Source organism: Prionailurus viverrinus, chromosome X, assembly GCF_022837055.1.
Source record: "Prionailurus viverrinus isolate Anna chromosome X, UM_Priviv_1.0, whole genome shotgun sequence".
Classification (NCBI taxonomy): Eukaryota; Metazoa; Chordata; class Mammalia; order Carnivora; family Felidae; genus Prionailurus; species Prionailurus viverrinus.
The window spans coordinates 52,988,815-53,007,218 of NC_062579.1; the positions used below are offsets into that span (position 1 = coordinate 52,988,815).

At 41.4% G+C, this 18,404-nt stretch overlaps 1 protein-coding gene and 1 pseudogene across 3 annotated transcripts in view; one reads left to right on the plus strand and one right to left on the minus strand.

The window, feature by feature from the left end:
• Positions 1–411: 411 nt before the first annotated feature.
• On the minus strand, positions 412–4,701 carry LOC125156978 (suppressor of cytokine signaling 6-like; annotated as a pseudogene).
• OGT (O-linked N-acetylglucosamine (GlcNAc) transferase) overlaps positions 4,664–18,404 on the plus strand; it is a 36,217-nt gene continuing 22,476 nt past the window's right edge. The window contains exons 1-4 of one of the 3 annotated variants that reach the window (XM_047843412.1): positions 4,664–4,931; positions 7,751–7,931; positions 8,778–9,021; positions 15,407–15,475. In XM_047843412.1, the coding sequence (XP_047699368.1) occupies positions 4,895–4,931; positions 7,751–7,931; positions 8,778–9,021; positions 15,407–15,475 (531 nt within the window). In that variant the 5' untranslated portion in view covers positions 4,664–4,894. Of the gene's footprint in view, positions 4,932–7,750; positions 7,932–8,777; positions 9,022–15,406; positions 15,476–18,404 lie in introns of those variants that run through there. The other 2 variants (XM_047843413.1, XM_047843414.1) reach the window with 2 other exon arrangements.

The following is an 18,404-nucleotide window of genomic DNA, read 5'->3' on the forward strand; positions in this document are numbered from 1 at the left end:
AATTTTTTTTAATGTTTATTTATTTCTGAGACAGAGAGAGACATAGCACGAGTTGGGGAGGGGCAGAGAGTGGGGGAGACACAGAATCAGAAGCAGGCTCCAGGCTCTGAGCTGTCAACACAGAGCCGGATGCAAACTCACAAGCTGTGAGATCATGACCTGAGCCGAAGTGGCCCAACCGACTGAGCCACCCAGGCGTCCCCAAGACTTTTCTTTTTAAAGAACCCAAAATAAACGCATGATAACTTGCTGACACTTCCCCGCCCCTAAGCAAATTGATTACTCTTTGCACTGAAAACTGTAACAGTTGTAGCAGCAAAAGTTTTTAATAGCAATGAAAGTTTGCAAACTATATTTCAATCTTTTTCTTGAACTCAAAAAGTGCAAGATGTAGGGTTCTGCTAATGTTCATTAATGCTGTTCCTGTCCATAATCCTTCATTTTGTTGGCAAAGGCAGTTTTTGAATTAAGTCTATTTTGGTATACAGAAACATAACAAAATGAGGCAGGTATTGCAAAGAACGCACCTGCATGAATCACAACACCCAACTGGTCAGTTTGAAAAGGGTAAATGGCAGATTCAGGCAACGGAGGCCCTGAATAACGAAAAGCTCTATTTTCAGAGTCCCTGGTTGAATATTTATTTAGATCAGGAATTGTCCATCCACATCTGGTTGTTCACAAAAGCGAAACCGACTGTTTGCTCAATTCTAGTGTGATATGTTTCACCATGGGAGTGAAAGCTTGAGCTTAAAAGATAACAGTCATCAGAACTATCCAGAACAAGAAAAGCACCATCTGGCACATTTACTAGATTCCTTTCTGCCTCCCAGCATGTGACCAGTTCCCAGGACCATCTTTAGTTCACAAGTTTTTTCAGCACCTCTGTCATTCTTGTCACAACCATAAGACCACTACTTTCCATTGACTCATAAACTCTTGCAACCCCAGGAGCAGAGTCAGGACCAACATTGAAATGATAGCACATACTGTTAGACACAAGGACATCTGTGCCAGTGAGTCCACTAAAGTTGCTTTGGATTTGAGTATTCCACATTGGAGGTAGTAATGGTGAGCGTGGAGGGACATCGTCATGACTTACTCTTGGGCTCTGCAATGTGATGCCTATAGTGTCAGCAAGCCATTCACAGACTGATCCACAAAGATCTCTGGGGCAATGACTGTAGGCCCTGGTCCACCTGACTTCCATTTTCAGAGAAAGAGTTCCCTCCCACTTGAGAAGGAACTGCAGAAACTTCCATGGGAGAAGAACTGATCAGACAATAGCTGGATGATCCTTCCAAAGAACACATCCCTTCACCTACAGGCACAGAACACTGAATGCAGTACTGACGTGTAGGTCCAGTAAGTACAGACACGTGTTCATTGAGGTGACGATGCAAATCTCTCTTCTGAGATTCTGAACTCTTTGGTGAATTCTTTTGTTCTTGGCACGCAGTTCCTTAGGTTGTGAAAATCTTTTCAAAGATCATTCCATGCTGGATGAACCAAAGCTTTGACTCTTGCCTCCTGCATTTTGAAACACCTCTCTTCAGAGTTTGTGGGTCAAGAGGCCACCGGTGAGACTGTAGTGATGGTTGCCATCAAGAGAAGCAGACTTTATTGGTCTTTGAATCTTTTTTTTTTTTTAATGTTTATTTTGAGAGAGAGTGTGTCTGAGTGAGAAAGGGAGAAGGATAGAGGAGAAGGATAGAGACAGAGGATCCAAAGCGGGCTCTGTGCTGACAGCAGAGAGCCGGGTGTAGGGCTTGAACCCACGAGCGGTGAGATCATGACCTGAGCCACCCTGGAGCCCCTGAGCGCGCGCACACCTTTAAAGAGTATCAGTGCTGAGGAGAGGAAAAGGTATCCTCAATTGGCAGAGCTCCTAGAGTGTGTGCTCCCCTAGCCTTCCTGCTTTTGTTCTGCAGAAAGCAGCCTTTTAAATGTACCCATTAAGGTTTCACTCTTTGATCTATTTTTTTCCCCAACTTTTTCATCTCGACCGTTGATAATCACAGCTGTTCACATCTCCGTCTTAGCGGCTACCAAATAAGGCATTGTGTTTTCCAAACTCCCAAACTTCCAAACTGGCTACTGATGGTTCTTGTACTACCGTGAAGTCCGTTTTCTCGTGGACTTTTATTCAGGTTCAAATATTTCTGGAAGGGTTTAAGACGGATTTTCTTCGTGGTGGCTAGTTTGCGGACCCCGAGGGATCAATCTCTCTCTCTGGAATGTTATCCCCGAACATCTGGAGAGCCCGCGGGTCGACATCTGTGTGTTTCTGCAGCTTCGTTGAACCTCTGGAGCCATTTTTCCGGCGGCAGCGGCGCGGCGGGAGGCGGCGGCCGCGGACAGAGCGTGACTCCCGCTCCCTCGCCCGGAGCTGGCGCGAGCGCGGAGAAACGGGTGCTCTTTGGAGCCGCTACATTTGTGGTCGTTTGCTACACGGTAACAAAAACCTAATGCGCCACTCGCGATGTTAGTGGGAAAACAAAGTTTTGCATTGGGGTGGAAGAAGCTGCTGGTTTATTTCAGATGATTCTGAATTTAGAATTGCGGCACATAAAAGGGAGAAAAAAAATCCACAGAAATCTGTGTGAAAGAGAATACACAAAAGCACCCTCTTCACTGCCCGCGTCCGGCCTTCTTGGTCACTCTCCTCCAGCCTGAAGTGTCTATTCCCTCCCCCAGATATTTATAGACCTGAATGTAATTTATCACCTAAATAATACTCTTCTGTTTTATGCTCTAGTGGCTTTTTAGTGTCTACCTAACTGGGCTTCAAGTTCCTTGGGGGCAAGATCTGGTCTTGTTGATTTTTTGTGTTCCCCGCGGTGCCTGGCACAGAGACTCTAGTAAATTTACTGGACTGGCCAAAGACGGCATGTTTATCTATTGAGTAAATCCTTCAAACTAAACCTTCCAGGTGCTATGCCTGGAAGGTACCTGGAGGGGGTTCTTGAGAGTTCAGCTGGGTTTTTTCCCTATGGAACCACTGTGAGCCCCACCATCCAGCTTTCCACAGCAAGGAAATGTATCATAACATTCTCTGACTCTTCCCTCAGGGTAAGGAAACTCAGATCACAAGTATGGATAGGCCAAATAACCTACCTGACAGGGAACAGGACCTGGCATTGAACGACAAAAAGAATTTTACTTAATCAGCTAGCACCCACTGATCAGTAAGGCCTAAACATCTGCCAGTGGCATCTGAGAAGTCTGTTCTAAAAGTTGAAAAGCTGAGTTTATTTACCACAGGTGGGGCACTCGTAATAAGAGGGGGAGAAAAGGCTTTCCAGGTTAAATCAATTTGAGAGAAGAAAGTGGTACCCAATTTTCAGCAAGAGTTTGTGGAGTGAACTTTGTCTTTTTCATTGCATGTGACTCTTAATTATTGGATGTGATGGAAGAAATTCTCATATGAATTTTCTCTGTGCTCATATGCATAATTAACAGTTTGTGAGCTGTCTTGAAGAAACTGAAGCAGAACTGGAGGGCTTAGTTTTTTTTTTTTATTTTAATGTAGTCAAATGACTAGGTAGTAGAAAGGTTTAAAAGAAATATACTGACCTGTTTTCTTAGATCAAGGGTAACTTTGAAATAAAAGGCTCTGAGAGATCCACCTTGTTGCCTCCACGAGCTTATAATAATTTCTTGCTGATATGGCAAGGTACCTTAAATCCTTTGTGCAAGGAGATACAGATTAATACCTATGTTACAAAATATCTGAACAATGGACTTGAAACTACTGGGGGATCATAAGAGGTGATTTGTCCAAGGAAGTGGAGGCAGTTCAGACTCAATGTAGATGTGTGGTTTTAGGTAGATGGCAAGTGAATTCATCTGTCATTGTCGAGCTGCCTTGAGCTAAATGGAATCATCGATTGTTAGGATTTGCAAAGCTGTATGATGGAAATGAAGTCACAAGTCCGAAGGGAGTGAAGGATTTTGACGAATATGAATCATCTTTAACATTTTTATGGTTGCCTTTGGAATGCCAAGGCATTTGAAGCATTTGCCTCAATACCGTGGGCAGAACTACGCTGAACACCAAAACGATTTTGAAATTTCCGGCTATATGGCTAACATCTGAGATGTTTGGGTCATTTGGCCCTGTGAAACTTATCAGTGTTTTTCATCGAAGTGCTTAAATCAGTGGCTGGAGTCAGAATTAAGACTTGTTCAAATCATAACCTTCTCCGCCATCGTTTCAAACAACAGTTCAGTCTGTGAAATATAAACATTTAAATTCACTTGCTCAGGTTGATCCATCAACCTTGTAACTATCGATTTTTACACGAATACAGTTGACGAGATTTTTTTAGACGCCTCTGGCATTTACCTTAAAATCTCTCTTGGGTAGGTAATAGACTGTATAACTCCGGCAAAAATATTTTCGTTTTATAGACGGGTTTCTTTTTAAGCCTCCGCTTCGCTATTGAAAAACTTGGCCGCTCCTGCCCCAGACGGTGCCCTAACCACGAGTAAGGTTGACAGGGTTGCTCGCATGCGCTCTCGCCACAATCGTGTTTGTCGCAATGGGCCCGGGCGGAAGGTTACACAAGAGCTAGCGACATTGATTATAGTCATTTTGTCGGTTGCGCTGGTTACCGCGCTACCTCCGCGCTGGTACTTGATTGTAACAGAAAGTAGTTCCGGCCCGTGTTGTTTCAGCCGAGGAGCCGTCGCCGCCATTTCAAGACCGTGAGAGGTAGATGGCCAACCAGAGTTCTAAGGTTCGAAGCCTGTAACTGCTGCCGCCGCTTACGCCTGCCAAAATACTGGTGTGTCTGCTGCCCTCTTACTTACTACCTCCAGAAACATTCTTGCCAGTAGTGGCGGCAGTAGGTCAACTACCCCCTTCTCGTTCTCCTTCAAGAAGCTCCAGATGGCGTCTTCCGTGGGCAACGTGGCCGACAGCACAGGTACCGGTGTCCGTTCTACCTTGGCAGAAGCCCCTTTGGGGTCTCGCGCCGTCGTCTACCTCTCGTCACTCCCTTCCTTTCCCCTAGCCATCCCCATCACATCGGCGGCATTGCTGAGCTTTTCGTAGTCTACCGGCATCTGTTCGGGTTTTCCGCTGTTCGCTCCTCAAACATTTCCTCTTTCTTGTTCGCTTTTTGCTTCCATTTTTTGCTTTTTTAATCCCATCAATTTTCTAGCTTCCTACTCTCTCGGGACGCTTCTACCACACGTGCGCGCTTAGAATGTCTCGGAATGGACAGCGTTGGAATCCCTGCCCTTTCCCTCTCCTTCGCAGCCCGTTTTCCCCCCCAGTTCGGCCTACCGCCCCCCCTCCAGGACCGCCCCCCACCCCAGCCCTTTCCCCCTAGCCGGATTTGGTTCTTTTCTGTCAGTCTAGGGCGGGGGTGCCATTCCGATGTAGTCATAGCCTCACTTTGCATCACCCGAGGACGAGCAAAAGCTCCTTGGGTGTGCTGTAAGTAACCTCGGAAGAGGGGATACTGAGCGGCGCCCCGCTGGGCAGCGCCTTTTTGGTGTTCCTTCGGTCGAGCGGCCCCGGCCTCGATTGGAAATTTCCAGGGGTTCCTTTGGCCACCGCCCGATTCCACCCGCTGCCCCCAGCCTGGATCTCCCACCCCGTCTTCCCTCCCCTCCCGCGGGGAACCACACCCTTTCCTTTGCGAGGTTGCCAGCCCTGCGGGCCACTTCCTATCCTTGGGGATAAACCGGCCCGGCGCTGGTGCTTTGGCGTTGACTACCCTGCCCGCCGAATTCCTGCTTTGTGTTACTTTCTCCTTGTATTCTTCCGCCGCCTCCTCTGGGTCTTCCATCCCCATTCTTTAGCTTGGTATCTCTTTATTCATAGGGTATGTTATTTTTTTTTAAGTTTTCATCCCTGCTTGAAGAGTTTGTAAAGCAACTGGAGTGTAGCTGCACAAGTGCAAGGCGGTTGCCCTTTTAGACCATTCAGTCGAGAGCATTCGGTACTAAAAATAAGAGAACCAAATTATAGGAGTGTCCTTCAGCTGCCTTTCCTTATTGAGGCTATTTGGGGCGGAAGGGGGGGAACTGGGCTGTGGTTCTAAGGTTTCCCACGAAGTTATTTTGTTTTTTTCTCAGTTGAGATATGTCAAGGGTTTTATTATTTTTGGACATTCTGCAGCAAGTAGTAGGCGAATCTTCAGTTGTATCTTATTCACGAGATTGTAGGTAGTGGGGTTAATAATTAGTGGGTATTCCCCTTCCAGGGATTCTGAAAGATTTAAGATTCTGTAGTAGCTTGGCCTTTTCTGTGTGTGTTATTTTATTTGAGGAAGTTGTCATTTCAAGTGTTAATATTAGGAGATAAGGGGCTTTGAAAAGTTGATAAAGTGATGTGTTAAGGAGCTAGGAAGTTCTAGAGACTGGTCTAAAGTGTAATTGATTCTCTAGCTTCTGTTTGGGGTAGAACCTCACCCAGGTTTGGATGCAAGTCGCTGCTGTGGTGTAGTGGTCAGCTTTACATTCTGTCAGGAAATTTACTTTGCTTTCCTGAGTATACAGATAACTTGCCAGCTCTGATGGTTGGGGAGCTAGGCTAAAGTTTGAGCTTGTCCCTATGACCTTGGTAGAATTTAAGTAATTTGTACATCATTTCCCATTCCAACCTCCTAATGAAAGTGCTATGGTCAACTTCCTAGTAATGTGTCATTGTTTAAGTGTTTACAATCGAGACTTAGGCAGTTTCTTGTTTTTCTCCCCTCTCTGGGCTTTAGCTGCACCCTTAGTCTTTATGTATCTGATTTAAGTCAGATGCAGCAAAATGCTTTTCATTTGTTATTCATTCTGTCACATTTTATCCAGTGGTTATATACTTTAGCATTTCCCCATTCTTTTAAAAAACTGTTGCAGTTGTAGGCGACTGCTTGGTTTATGTAGGGTTGTTTGCAATGTCTTGATCCTTTAGTCGGTGTCAGAGCTCTTCGGAAAATGCTAGTCTTAAACCAGTGTGGGTGGGATTTAGCTAATTTGGTTTCCATTGTGAATTTGGGGTAATAGAGGAGCGATATAATTGTGGGTCTTTATTTAAAATGTCTGATGACCCTTTTAAATATTTGGGCTCTTGAGAGACTAATTCATCTTGTTTATCAGCTGTTTTGAAAATAGCACCTTTACTTTCAGGGTTTTTCCCCCTCTTCTGGTTTCTAGTGTATCCCTTAATTGAATCAAGCAGTTAAGTTGTGAAATCTGCAAAAACATCAATGTAATTTTAAGAGTTAAAAACACATCTGGTGTTGCTACTCAGGTTAAGAGAGTTACCAGTACTCCACCCCCCACCTCCCGCAAATCCAACCTAAAGCATGGGACAGAGTATTCTGTTTCCAGTAGGTTATTCTGACATCATTAAATCTTTGTGACTTTGCAAATCACGTTTTGTGTTTTGTTTCTGTATGTTAACTAAGGTGTAAGGAATAATGTGTAGTGAATCTTTAGATGCTACCTCTGATTTATAATTTAAAAGTACAAAGTATATTTGTTCATAAAATGTAATCTTATTTGGAAGTAAATGTTTCTGTCTAGTCTGGGAAAGAAAAGTTAATGCTGAATTCTAAAAATACCACTTCTGCACCTGATGTTAACTTGGGGGTATAAATAAAGTGCAGAACACTCTAGTGCTTTACATAGTTTCAAGCGTTTTCATCTTTGAGTTTAATATACCATATTTTTACATTTTTTTGTTTGCATTTCTAACTTTTTGTTTTCCCCCCTCCTTCCCTCAAATGTTTTGATGATTCTCCAGAACCAACGAAACGTATGCTTTCCTTCCAAGGGTTAGCTGAGTTGGCACATCGAGAATATCAGGCAGGAGATTTTGAGGCAGCTGAGAGACACTGCATGCAGCTCTGGAGACAAGAGCCAGACAATACTGGTGTGCTTTTATTACTTTCATCTATACACTTCCAGTGTCGAAGGCTGGACAGGTAGGAGATGGGGGGGGGGGTACCTGCTGGTGATTGCTGCCTCTGGGTGTTGAGCCTAAAAAATGATACTTAAATATTTGAACTGGAAATTTTTCCAGTACTGGGTTTCATCTGAGCCACCAACGCACATCTGCTCTTTTGCCCACTTGTGACATGCCCAGCTGCCAGTTTTTCTCCCTTTTGTGGTGCTGGTTATATTGTCAGTATGGCTAGGGACCTTTTCTGGCTTTTTTCCCCCCACCTACATCTGCTTTCTTTGTTCAGAAAATAAATTATTCTTAGTGTGCATCTGAGCATCCAGTCTCACCTTTGTAAGATGTGTCAGCTTGAGGAATGGAAATGCTCAGAAATGAGGGTATATATTGCTGTGTTAGGAGATGCATATGTGGTTGAAGTTGCAAATGCACAAGTCATTATGATATGCTACTTTTAGCTAATCAGCTGAATTAATCAAAAGGGAGGAATCTGTGTTCTTATCCTTTTAATAGATTGCCATTCTGGCTTATTTAGACATTTAAAGATGTGTGTCATTATATGTTAAGAAATGGAAGATGAGATGAAAGTCCTGCACATAGCATTTTCATTCTTAGTGTTCATGGCTTCCTATGTGGCAGTTCGGTAATAAGACTTTAGTAAGAATTTTATCTCCTAAGAAAAAAGGATTCTGATTTGAAATTTAGAACTTTGATTTCCAAAAGTTTTCTTACTATACACTAGTTAAAAGACAATGTATTGTTACATAACTAGCAATAATAGCACAGGATCTTCAGAAACTGAGTTGCTTATGGGCCGTACCCTCTTGTGTAACATGCATACCCATGTGCCAACACTTTTCACTTTTTCCAGATCTGCTCACTTTAGCACTCTGGCGATTAAACAGAACCCCCTTCTGGCAGAAGCCTATTCAAATTTGGGGAACGTGTACAAGGAAAGAGGGCAGTTGCAGGAAGCGATTGAGCATTACCGGCATGCATTGCGTCTCAAACCAGATTTCATCGATGGTTATATTAACCTGGCAGCTGCATTGGTAGCAGCAGGTGACATGGAAGGGGCAGTGCAAGCTTATGTCTCTGCTCTTCAGTACAATCCTGTGAGTAAAATTTTAATGGTTATTATTTTCCCTTTACAGAAGCCCAGAAAGAAACATAGCCTGCTACTTCAGACATTAAGTAGGCCTTTTCTTTTGCATGGAATAAAGAGTTTAGAAATGTTAGTTTACTTAAAATGGTGAAATTGCTTTGACCGGTCTGCATTATGTTTTAAAAAATTCATTTTATCTAGCAAGTTACATTGAAATGTAAAAATTATCCTTCTTGAAAGGAACTCTACATCTATTTTTATGCCTGTAAAAGTACAGAACATTTGACATTGTTTCTTTGGGTTGTTTTGAATAAATTTGGATACATTCTGATAGGTATTTGTAACAGTTAATTGATTTTCAAGGAGTAGTGGATAAAGGGCCTTAATCTTTAATATAAAATAGTTAAAATGCCACTGTGTGGATCAGTGTCATGGAAACTAGGTTGCAAAATTTCTTAGTGTCTTAATTCTTTTTCTTCTTTCAACATAATTAAAAGTGGTAGAATGGAGGTGGTAGAATCCAAAGCAGGTCTTTGATTAGTTCTTAAATTGTTGTGTCTAAACTGCAGATGTTTTCTGGCGAACAGGTGAGGCCCAACTGGCAGATGTTACGTTCACACTGTATTAGGGTCTCTGAAAGAGTCATAAAAAAAAAAAGTAAGACTTACCCTCAGAACTTTTAATGTAGTTGGGGAAAGAAGATAGATGCAAACTTAAGAGGTAATGATAGAGGGAGTGTAGGAATCCAGAAAAAATCAAGAATGTGTAACCAAGCTAAGTAGTCAACGTTTAGTATTGCAGCAACTCTGGAAGTACTTAATAAGTAATTATGTTACGTACCATTTGTTGAAGGGCTGCTATGTCCTCAGACACTGTGCCAGTTGTTTCAGATGTTGATCTTAATGTTTACAATGGTCCTTTGAGGTAGATGGTATTATTGCAAATTTTACGAATTAAAAAAAAATAGGGGTAATGTAACTTTCTTGATCACACAGCTAGTAATGGTGAAGTAAGGTATTAAAACCTGAGCCTAAATGTCATTCTTTTTCTCCTGGTAACATTTTTTTAAAAATTCAAGTATAATTAACATACAGTTATTAGTTTCACCTGTAAAGTGTAATGATTCAACAATTCTATACTCAGTGCTCATCACAATAAGTACTTTTTTGTAATGCTTACTTAATTTTGGAGAGGGAGAGAGACAGAGACAGAGACAGAGAGCGAGCAGGGGAGAGGCAGAGAGAGAGAGAAGGAGATACAGAATCCAAAGTAGGCTCCAGGCTCTGAGCTGTCAGCACAGAGTCCGATGCAGGGCTTGAACTCTGGAACTGTGAGATCATGACCTAAGTTGAAGTCGGATGCTTAACCGATTGAGCCACCCAGGCAGCGCCCCTAAGTTTTTTTTTTTTTTTTTTTTTTTTTTAAATGTTTGAGAGAGAGGGCATGCATGTGGAAGCTGGGGAAGGGGCGGAGAGAGAGAGAGTCCCAAGCAGTCCTCCCACTAACAGTAGTCCCAAGAACCATGAGATCATGCGAGACCTGAGCTGAAATCAAGAGTTGGTCACCCAACTGACTGAGCCACCCAGGTGCCCCACAATAAGTATACGCTTAATCCCTTTCACCTATTCCTCCTCCTCTCTGGCAACCATCACTTTGTTCTCTATATTTCAGAGTCTGTTTTTTTGTCTCTTTTTTGTTTGTTTCTTTTAATTGAGCTTGAATATCTTGAAAGGAAACACAGAAGAGAGAAGAAATAAAAGATTAAAAAGGGAATGATGTGCCCAACGGGCACACAGCCCTTAAATACCATTTGAAAACCATTGATCATGTCCTGCTGTCTCTTTATCCCTATTTTACAGGTTAGGAAACTGCAGCTTAATTTCATAGCTTGTGCAAAGATCTGAAATCGCTTTTTATCAAGACATCTTTTAATGATTATTTTTCCAGTTAATTTTGAGTTTAACATTAGTTATGTATGTATGTTAATTGCTTTTTGTATGGATACAGGGAAGTCTTCCAGCTACCCTTCTTGGAGGTAGCCAATGAAATTAATTTCTTAAGTATCTTTTCAGAGATACTCAATGCACACATAGGTAAATCTGAGTGGCTGTTTATAATTTTTTCTTTAAAAAGTACAAAGTACTTTTTATAAATTGCAGTACTCTTTAGTTACAAAAAATTATGGGGAAACCCCCATAATTGGCCCCTGTTCTTGCCAGGGCTCAGAGTTCACTCGTGCACCTAGATGTCACAGTAAGTTCTTTCCCTTTATTTTTTTTTTAAATTTTTAACGTTTTTTTATTTATTTTTGAGACAGAGAGAGACAGAGCATGAACGGGGGAGGGGCAGAGAGAGAGGGAGACACAGAATCGGAAACAGGCTCCAGGCTCTGAGCCATCAGCCCAGAGCCCGACGCGGGGCTCGAACCTACGGACCGCGAGATCGTGACCTGAGCCGAAGCCGGATGCTCAACCGACTGAGCCACCCAGGCGCCCCTCTTTCCCTTTATTAATCAGGGTTGGTTCTACCCTTCTTTTGTTGATTGAGTATAAACTCACTTGTACCCTTTTACTTACATAGCTGTGGCCCCAAACATCTTGAACTCTGATTCCCCTTGGCTCAGGTTTCAAATTGTTTACATATGTAGCAGAGCAGTCTATTGCTGCTGACTATATACCAAATTGTAGGAGTATGATGAGAAGGGAAAACTACAGTGAGAGACAGAACCATGTTTTTTAGTATCTAACCTGTCCACATAAAGCTGGTTTTTGTGCCCTACCAAAGAAAGAAAAAAGTCCTAGAATATAGAATACATCATGGGACTACTGCGTGAAGGCTTTGAACAGCTATTCATTCCCATCTGGTTCTGTGTTTCTACTTGTGGAAGGTGCTGCTTTATTTTTATTCCTTTACCAGTAAGAATGGAAAGAGGATTGTGCAAACTGCTTCTTTTCACCTAAATAGACTATAGCAGTCATGCTTTACCTTATTTCAGGATATCTAATCTTAGCTAGATTTCAGCTTACTCTTAAATGCCTTTGTCAATTCAGTACTGACAGAATCTTGAGTCCGTTCCTAAGTTGTGTCCTTGTTGGCAGTGCATTGTTGTCCTGAATCATAGATATAGTTGGCATTCTATGAAAAATAGTTAAAATCAGGTTATTTTGGTTTTGCAGCAGTGAAAAGGTAAAATGTTACGATGGTATTCTTGGGAACCTGTTTTTGGCAGTGTTTATCTTTTTCAGTTAGTGATAGAAGTTATTCTGTGACTTGATTATAGAAATTTTAAGATCTAGAGCTGTTTCATATTTTGACATTTTGAATTGTCTTCTGTGATGTCGGTTTAATAAGTTAACTGAAATTTTAGTCCATTGTATTTGAAGGTCCTCTGCAGCTGGTAATCTTCTACATGATGGCTCACCAGAGTTCCAGCAGTCCCTTTTATGAATTACGTATAAAATTGTCCTTTGTAAAATGGCTATAACCTTGAGTTGCTCTAAGGAGTGTTGTTTCTGGGTTTGTTAGTTGTTGAAATGTTGCTTTGGCTTTGATTGTGGATGCAGAACACTGAGAGCTCCTGGCATCCTGACCATCACATGTTACTGTCACGTTGTTACTGTTATGAGCTTCACTTAACGCAGATGAACTGTATAAAACCATATCTTTCTCTCTCTGCTTTTTATTGTGTTTGCTGTGCAAATGTCACATTTAAATATTTGAGTGCTTATTGTGTGTGCAGTGCTTTATTAGGAATTGGGGGTGATATGTGCTGGGGAGAAAAAGTTGAGGATTATAACATGAGATAGAACCTGACCCATAAAGGGAAAAAGGGCGTAAGTTCCTTGGATGATTACTGTTAGAGAGTATTAATCAGAAGATTTTCTTGAGTGGGTGCTTATAACCTAAGCATTCTGTAGGAAGGTAAATAGCAAGAAGACTTCCTTGGCTGAAGTGGTGAGTCAAGTAGTAACAAGAAGTGAGTGTAGTAGAGGAGAGTCAATTTGAAGATTTAGAAAGAATAGAGAGGCTGAGGAGTTTAAATTTAATTTGAGAGGCGATTGAGAACTACTGTACTGTAGGTTTTTATCAACCTGATTTTACTTCGTGTGTATGTGTATATATAGATGTTGTGGGTAGGGGTGGGGGCTGTAGGAGGAAAGGCAGGAAATACTATTTTAGGAGGGCTGGTTATACAGGAAATTCTTATTCATTTTAAAGTAGTTTTAGGTTTTGAACTTTTGGGGGAATAATGGTACCCTTGAATTTCCTAGAAATCTGTTGTGTGTAAAGGTTTGGATTTCCAAATGGGAGAATTGGATTTCAGTATTATACTGTATTTAATATGAAATATTTTAACCTTTTTCTAAAATTGCCTTGTTGATTATCTTATTATCTTGAAGATAGTCTATTTTTAACTGTGGGCATTGTGTTAACTTGATTTAGTATGCTGTAGTGGATCAAGATGATATCACTAAATATAAGTAGATACTGTCAGGACTTGGATGGCACCATCCAAGAGTTTATAGAAACTAGAGGGTAGGGGTGCCTGGGTGGCTCAGTTGGTTAAGTGTCTATCTTAGGCTCAGGTCCTGATCTCATTGTTCGAGAGTTCGAGCCCCGCATTAGGCTGAGCACTGACAGCACAGAGCCTGCTTCGAATCCTCTGTTTCCCTCTCTCTCTCTCTGCCCTTCCCCTGCTTGCTCCCTTTCTCAAAAATAAACATTAAAAAAAACCCTAGAGGGTAAAAGTTGCCCAATATTGTTGGCTAAAATGAATTGCTCATTCCGGTCACTGTTGGAGATTTATTGCAAGATTTTTGATTCTTATGGCAGAAAAGTTATAGGAATTGATAGATGTCCAAAGATCTAGAACTACAATAATCAGGTGTAGCAGTAGCTAGTATGAACAGATTGGATTGTTCAGTTATGGTTGGCCAAAACAGAAGGGTAGCCTTAAAGTTTAGGAAAAAAATTATACAAGTAGATAACAACGTTATAGAATTCATTACTTCTGAGAGTATAAATAGGGTTAAAAATGCTTAGACTCATTAGAGGAGGATAAATTTGTAATAAGATTGATGATACCTATGATTTTTCTTTTTTGAAGATTAGTATTAGCCTTTTGTACTTGAGGTCGTGGGAGACTGTCACTCTCTCCCAAAACGCTAGTCATTGCTTGATGGACTGGACACATCAGGTAGATCATGGAACTGACCCAGTATGGTCAACCATAAAGGTGTTCCCTGGCAGCCTGTTCTTTGCTGGCTGACTTGGTTCACTTGATGGATGATAACATACATTCACAAAGGCTGTTTATCAGTAAAATTGGTCACCGGATTCTGGAAACCATATACAGTTGTTCATAGAGTAATATATATGATGATACTTTGGCACAATCGGCAAAAATTCACTTACTGGGACTTAATTTAAGGCTCTTTTACCCATGCAACAGTTTGGAATGATAAGCTTACTCCTTATTGCCATTGTCTGTGCTTGTTGACTGATAGATTTGAATAACAAAGGCAAACAAGGACAAAAATTTAAGCTCACTGTTCTGATGAGTCTTTTTACTGATGAAGGGACTGGTGAGTCAGATGACTAGCAACACAGTTGCGCTGCTAATAAAAAGCAGAGTCAACTGCTTTTCATTATTCACCCACTCAACTCTAATGGCACTTAATACTAATGAGTAATCTAGTGGCAGGTGCCAGGATTGAAGCTTTGGTTGGATGGTAATCCTTCTGTCTAATACTGAAATGAAGTCAAGGCTTCTAAATATGCCTGACAGCCTAAGGGTAGGTTTGCTGATAGCCAGTCACAGCTAAATACTTTTTTTCACCATGGAAAATTTTTGGCCCTTGATACTGGAGTGATTCATTGTAACCTTTGAACAAAATAGTTGAACAAATATTTAATGCTTTTTTTTCCTTTCTTTTTAAGGTGACTGATATTTAGGGAGAGGAGAAGCTATAGTAAGGCCCATGGTCTTTTATCTTAAACTGGTGGGATCAAATGTATTTCCAAATTCAGGATTTTTAGGATTTTAGAAAGATGGTGATATCTGTATAAAACTCCCAGGTAGGTCTGGAGCAGCACCTTCTAGTAAGACACATTTATATTTCTGCAGCAAAAGGTGTGAATAGTCACACTAAGTGGGATCGGTAAATTTTATACATAGCTTCGCGCCAGTTCTGGTTAGGTTTAATCATCAAATAAGTTTTTTGGGAACTTTTTGGAATTTGGAATTGAGAATGAGGGATTGTGGTTCTCTACTTTGATTTGTCAAGCAGAGTCTTCAGTTTACAGAAGAAAATGGCAGGGAGTTAGATGCATAAAAGTAATTTCAAGGTATTTTTGATCGACAGTATAATTAATGAATATCTCTCGGTTTCTAGGATTTGTACTGTGTTCGCAGTGACCTGGGGAACCTGCTCAAAGCCCTGGGTCGCTTGGAAGAAGCCAAGGTAGGTGTTTGATAGAACACATTTAAACATCAGTGTTATGAAAACTTGTACTTTTTGCCAAGTCTTCAACTCTTCATTGAGCTATCTCCAAAAACCAGTCCTATGAAACTGAGGAAAACTGTCGGCATGAATCACCTCAGACTAGAGCAGGGCCAGGCTTTGGCGTTTCTGTTCTAAATCTGGGGGTAAAGCAAGAACCTGAACATTTTGGAGCCTTTCTGCTGAGCTAGATCATCTTTATAACAATGGGCTCCATCATGATCTCATGTGGGAATAAGTAACATTCCTTCAAATCTGAGGCTTGCCTGCTGGTGACAAGCAGAGCGCCTGTGATTTGGCTCAAGACTCCTATATGATGCAGGTGCCATTGAAAATGCTGCTCTTCTAAGTCCTTTGTGGCTTGTAAGTGGAGAAGAATTTCATCCAAATGTTACCCTGTAATACTGGCATTTAAAATTCTTATTTAACCTTCCTCCCTTCATCTTCCTTACCCTTTTTACAGTGGAAGAAAGGCTGTTAAAATGATTGCAAATTAATAATTGGAACGTCCTGCCCCCTCTTGTCCCCACTCCCTCCCTAAGTTCCTTTTTCCTCTTTTCCAACCCTAGTTGTCTACCTTCTTTTCTTCCTTACTTCCTTCTTTTATTCCTCCCCACCCTACCTCCTTAAAAAAAAGCAGAAGGACAAAGCTGGTTTGTTTGGGAAATGGACTGATCGAAAGAAAACTTGCCAAAGTGGAAAGGTGGCTTTTAGCATTCTGTGTTTCCAAATAATGAATTTGAACATCAGGTTGGGTTATTAAAGCTTTTGGTATAATTGTAAATTAAATTTCCAAATGAAATTGTCTTGTTACAAGCCACCTTACGCAACCGCGCTGCAGGGGTGAGGAGTGGGGAGAAACCAGAATGCTTCTGAAACTCCCACCTGTTGCTCTGAGCCCCACGCGCATGCTAATGCGTGGAGTGTATGCGCAGCGTAGCTGTCTGTTTGCTTCATCAGGGAGGGAGAAGGCTTTTCAGCACCATCTAATGTTAAAAGGCACTAGTTTTAAGTGCATAGCTCATAAATTCTGCTGACACTTTGGATTAACCTTTATGTAGGTTTCCAGCTAATGAATTGTAATGGATTTCAATCTTAGTTGATAAATCTAATTGGTAATTTATAGAACAAATATTGAATAAGCTCCTATTAATTGTCACCCCACCAAGCGGACAGCTAACATGAATTGCACTTCACTGCAGCTTTAGAGATCGGTTTAGGCTGAGACATTGCGCCTGCCTTAGGTTGCTGACTTCTTTATTTCAGAGCTCTGGAGACACCTAGTTTGAAAAATGTTTATTCTGTTTTTGTGAGAACTTAGTGAACAAGAACATACTCTTGAGTGAAATGCAATGTATTTCTTTTGTAATCAGTGCATTTGAAAATTCAAGCCAGCATATTCCTACTAGATGGAAGCAAAATTAAGTTGTCTTTGTAGAAAACGAAGAGCCTTTCTTCCAGCAAAAATCCCTGCTGTATGCAATAGCCCTGATTAACCCTCTCCCTTCTGCATGTTTCCCATATTACAGACTTGAGACTGTCCTCATTCCCATATGTTATAGACATCCAAAGAATTTCAATTGCTTTGTTGAACTTTTACTAATGATCTTGTTTTTATTTTCTCTCTTGTTTTTGGTTTTTCACCATTGATATTGTATTTAGAAGGTTTCAGGTGGGTGAAACCTCCTATTCCATGCGTAAGGTGCCTCGCTGAAGGGAGCTCGAGGCCTGGATCTAGGGCAGACACACACCTCCTCCTCTTCCAGCAAGGAACGCACCGAAAAGTCACATGATGAGAAATATGGTAACGGGTTTGTAACTGCCACAGCAAAACAATTTGCCTCCATGCCTGAATCTTCTGTCTTGTGGCTTCAGAAACAGCTTAAAATAATTTTATTTACAAGCAAGTTATGTAAGAGAATGTTTTATACTATAGCCACAATTCTGTCAAAGATAAGTAAAAGTTAATTGATATTAAAAATTATTAGAGATAATTTACTAGTAAAAGCTTCTAACTCTTCTTGTTGTTCATTTTTTTCCTTTTTTCTTCTTTGTTTGGATTGCAGCATTCTGCTCTTCTGATGATGCGCTGTGACCCTGCAGTAGCGCAAAGGCTGCGCAGCGTTAACGCGCAATGCGTGCAAATGAGCCCCTGTGAACGGTTGACTAGATGAGTAATCTGATTGACTGGCTCCCTCAGTCCTATTGTGTAGCCTTTTTGGATAAAATTGGGTCTTAACATACCTCCAGTCCAACTAATCTCATTAAACAAATATTCTCTATGGGCCTGTCTAGTAGATTAATGGATCTGGTTGGCCGTTTGCTGCGTCTAGGGGTGTTCTCTGTAGCGCAGCAGTTCGCAGCGATTGCGCAATGCGATGCTGTTAGGTTGCGCAAGCGATGTTTGCGCTCGCATTACAGGGACCTCAACCTAGGTGCAATCCTGTCATATGAGGTTTCAGCTTCAGTCCCCCTTGGGAGACAGGGGCATTGCGAGAATGTAACTTAGAGCCTGACCTTCTCATACCTGACATGGCAGAAAAACCCTTTTCTCCTCAGTAATATAGTTTTGACGTTAGCGAGGAGCGTTGTTTAGAGCAGCATTTCCCAAAATGTTTTGTGGTATTCTAAAAATGTCTAATGAAAGAGTTCCATGGTCAACTAAGTTGAGGGAATCCTGTATAAACAAACGGACTTAGGGAAGTTCTCTAGCAAAGAAACTGGGTTTCTTTTCTCCTAATTTACTTGATCATGGAATCCTTTTTTTCAGTGATACCCGTTAACATTTTGTAGAACACACTTTGGGAAACTGGTGAAGGAGGTGGGGTGGGGTGGGAAAACTTGGCTTTAAGTGGCACTCTCTAGATCGGACTTGAAAACCTAGCAAAAG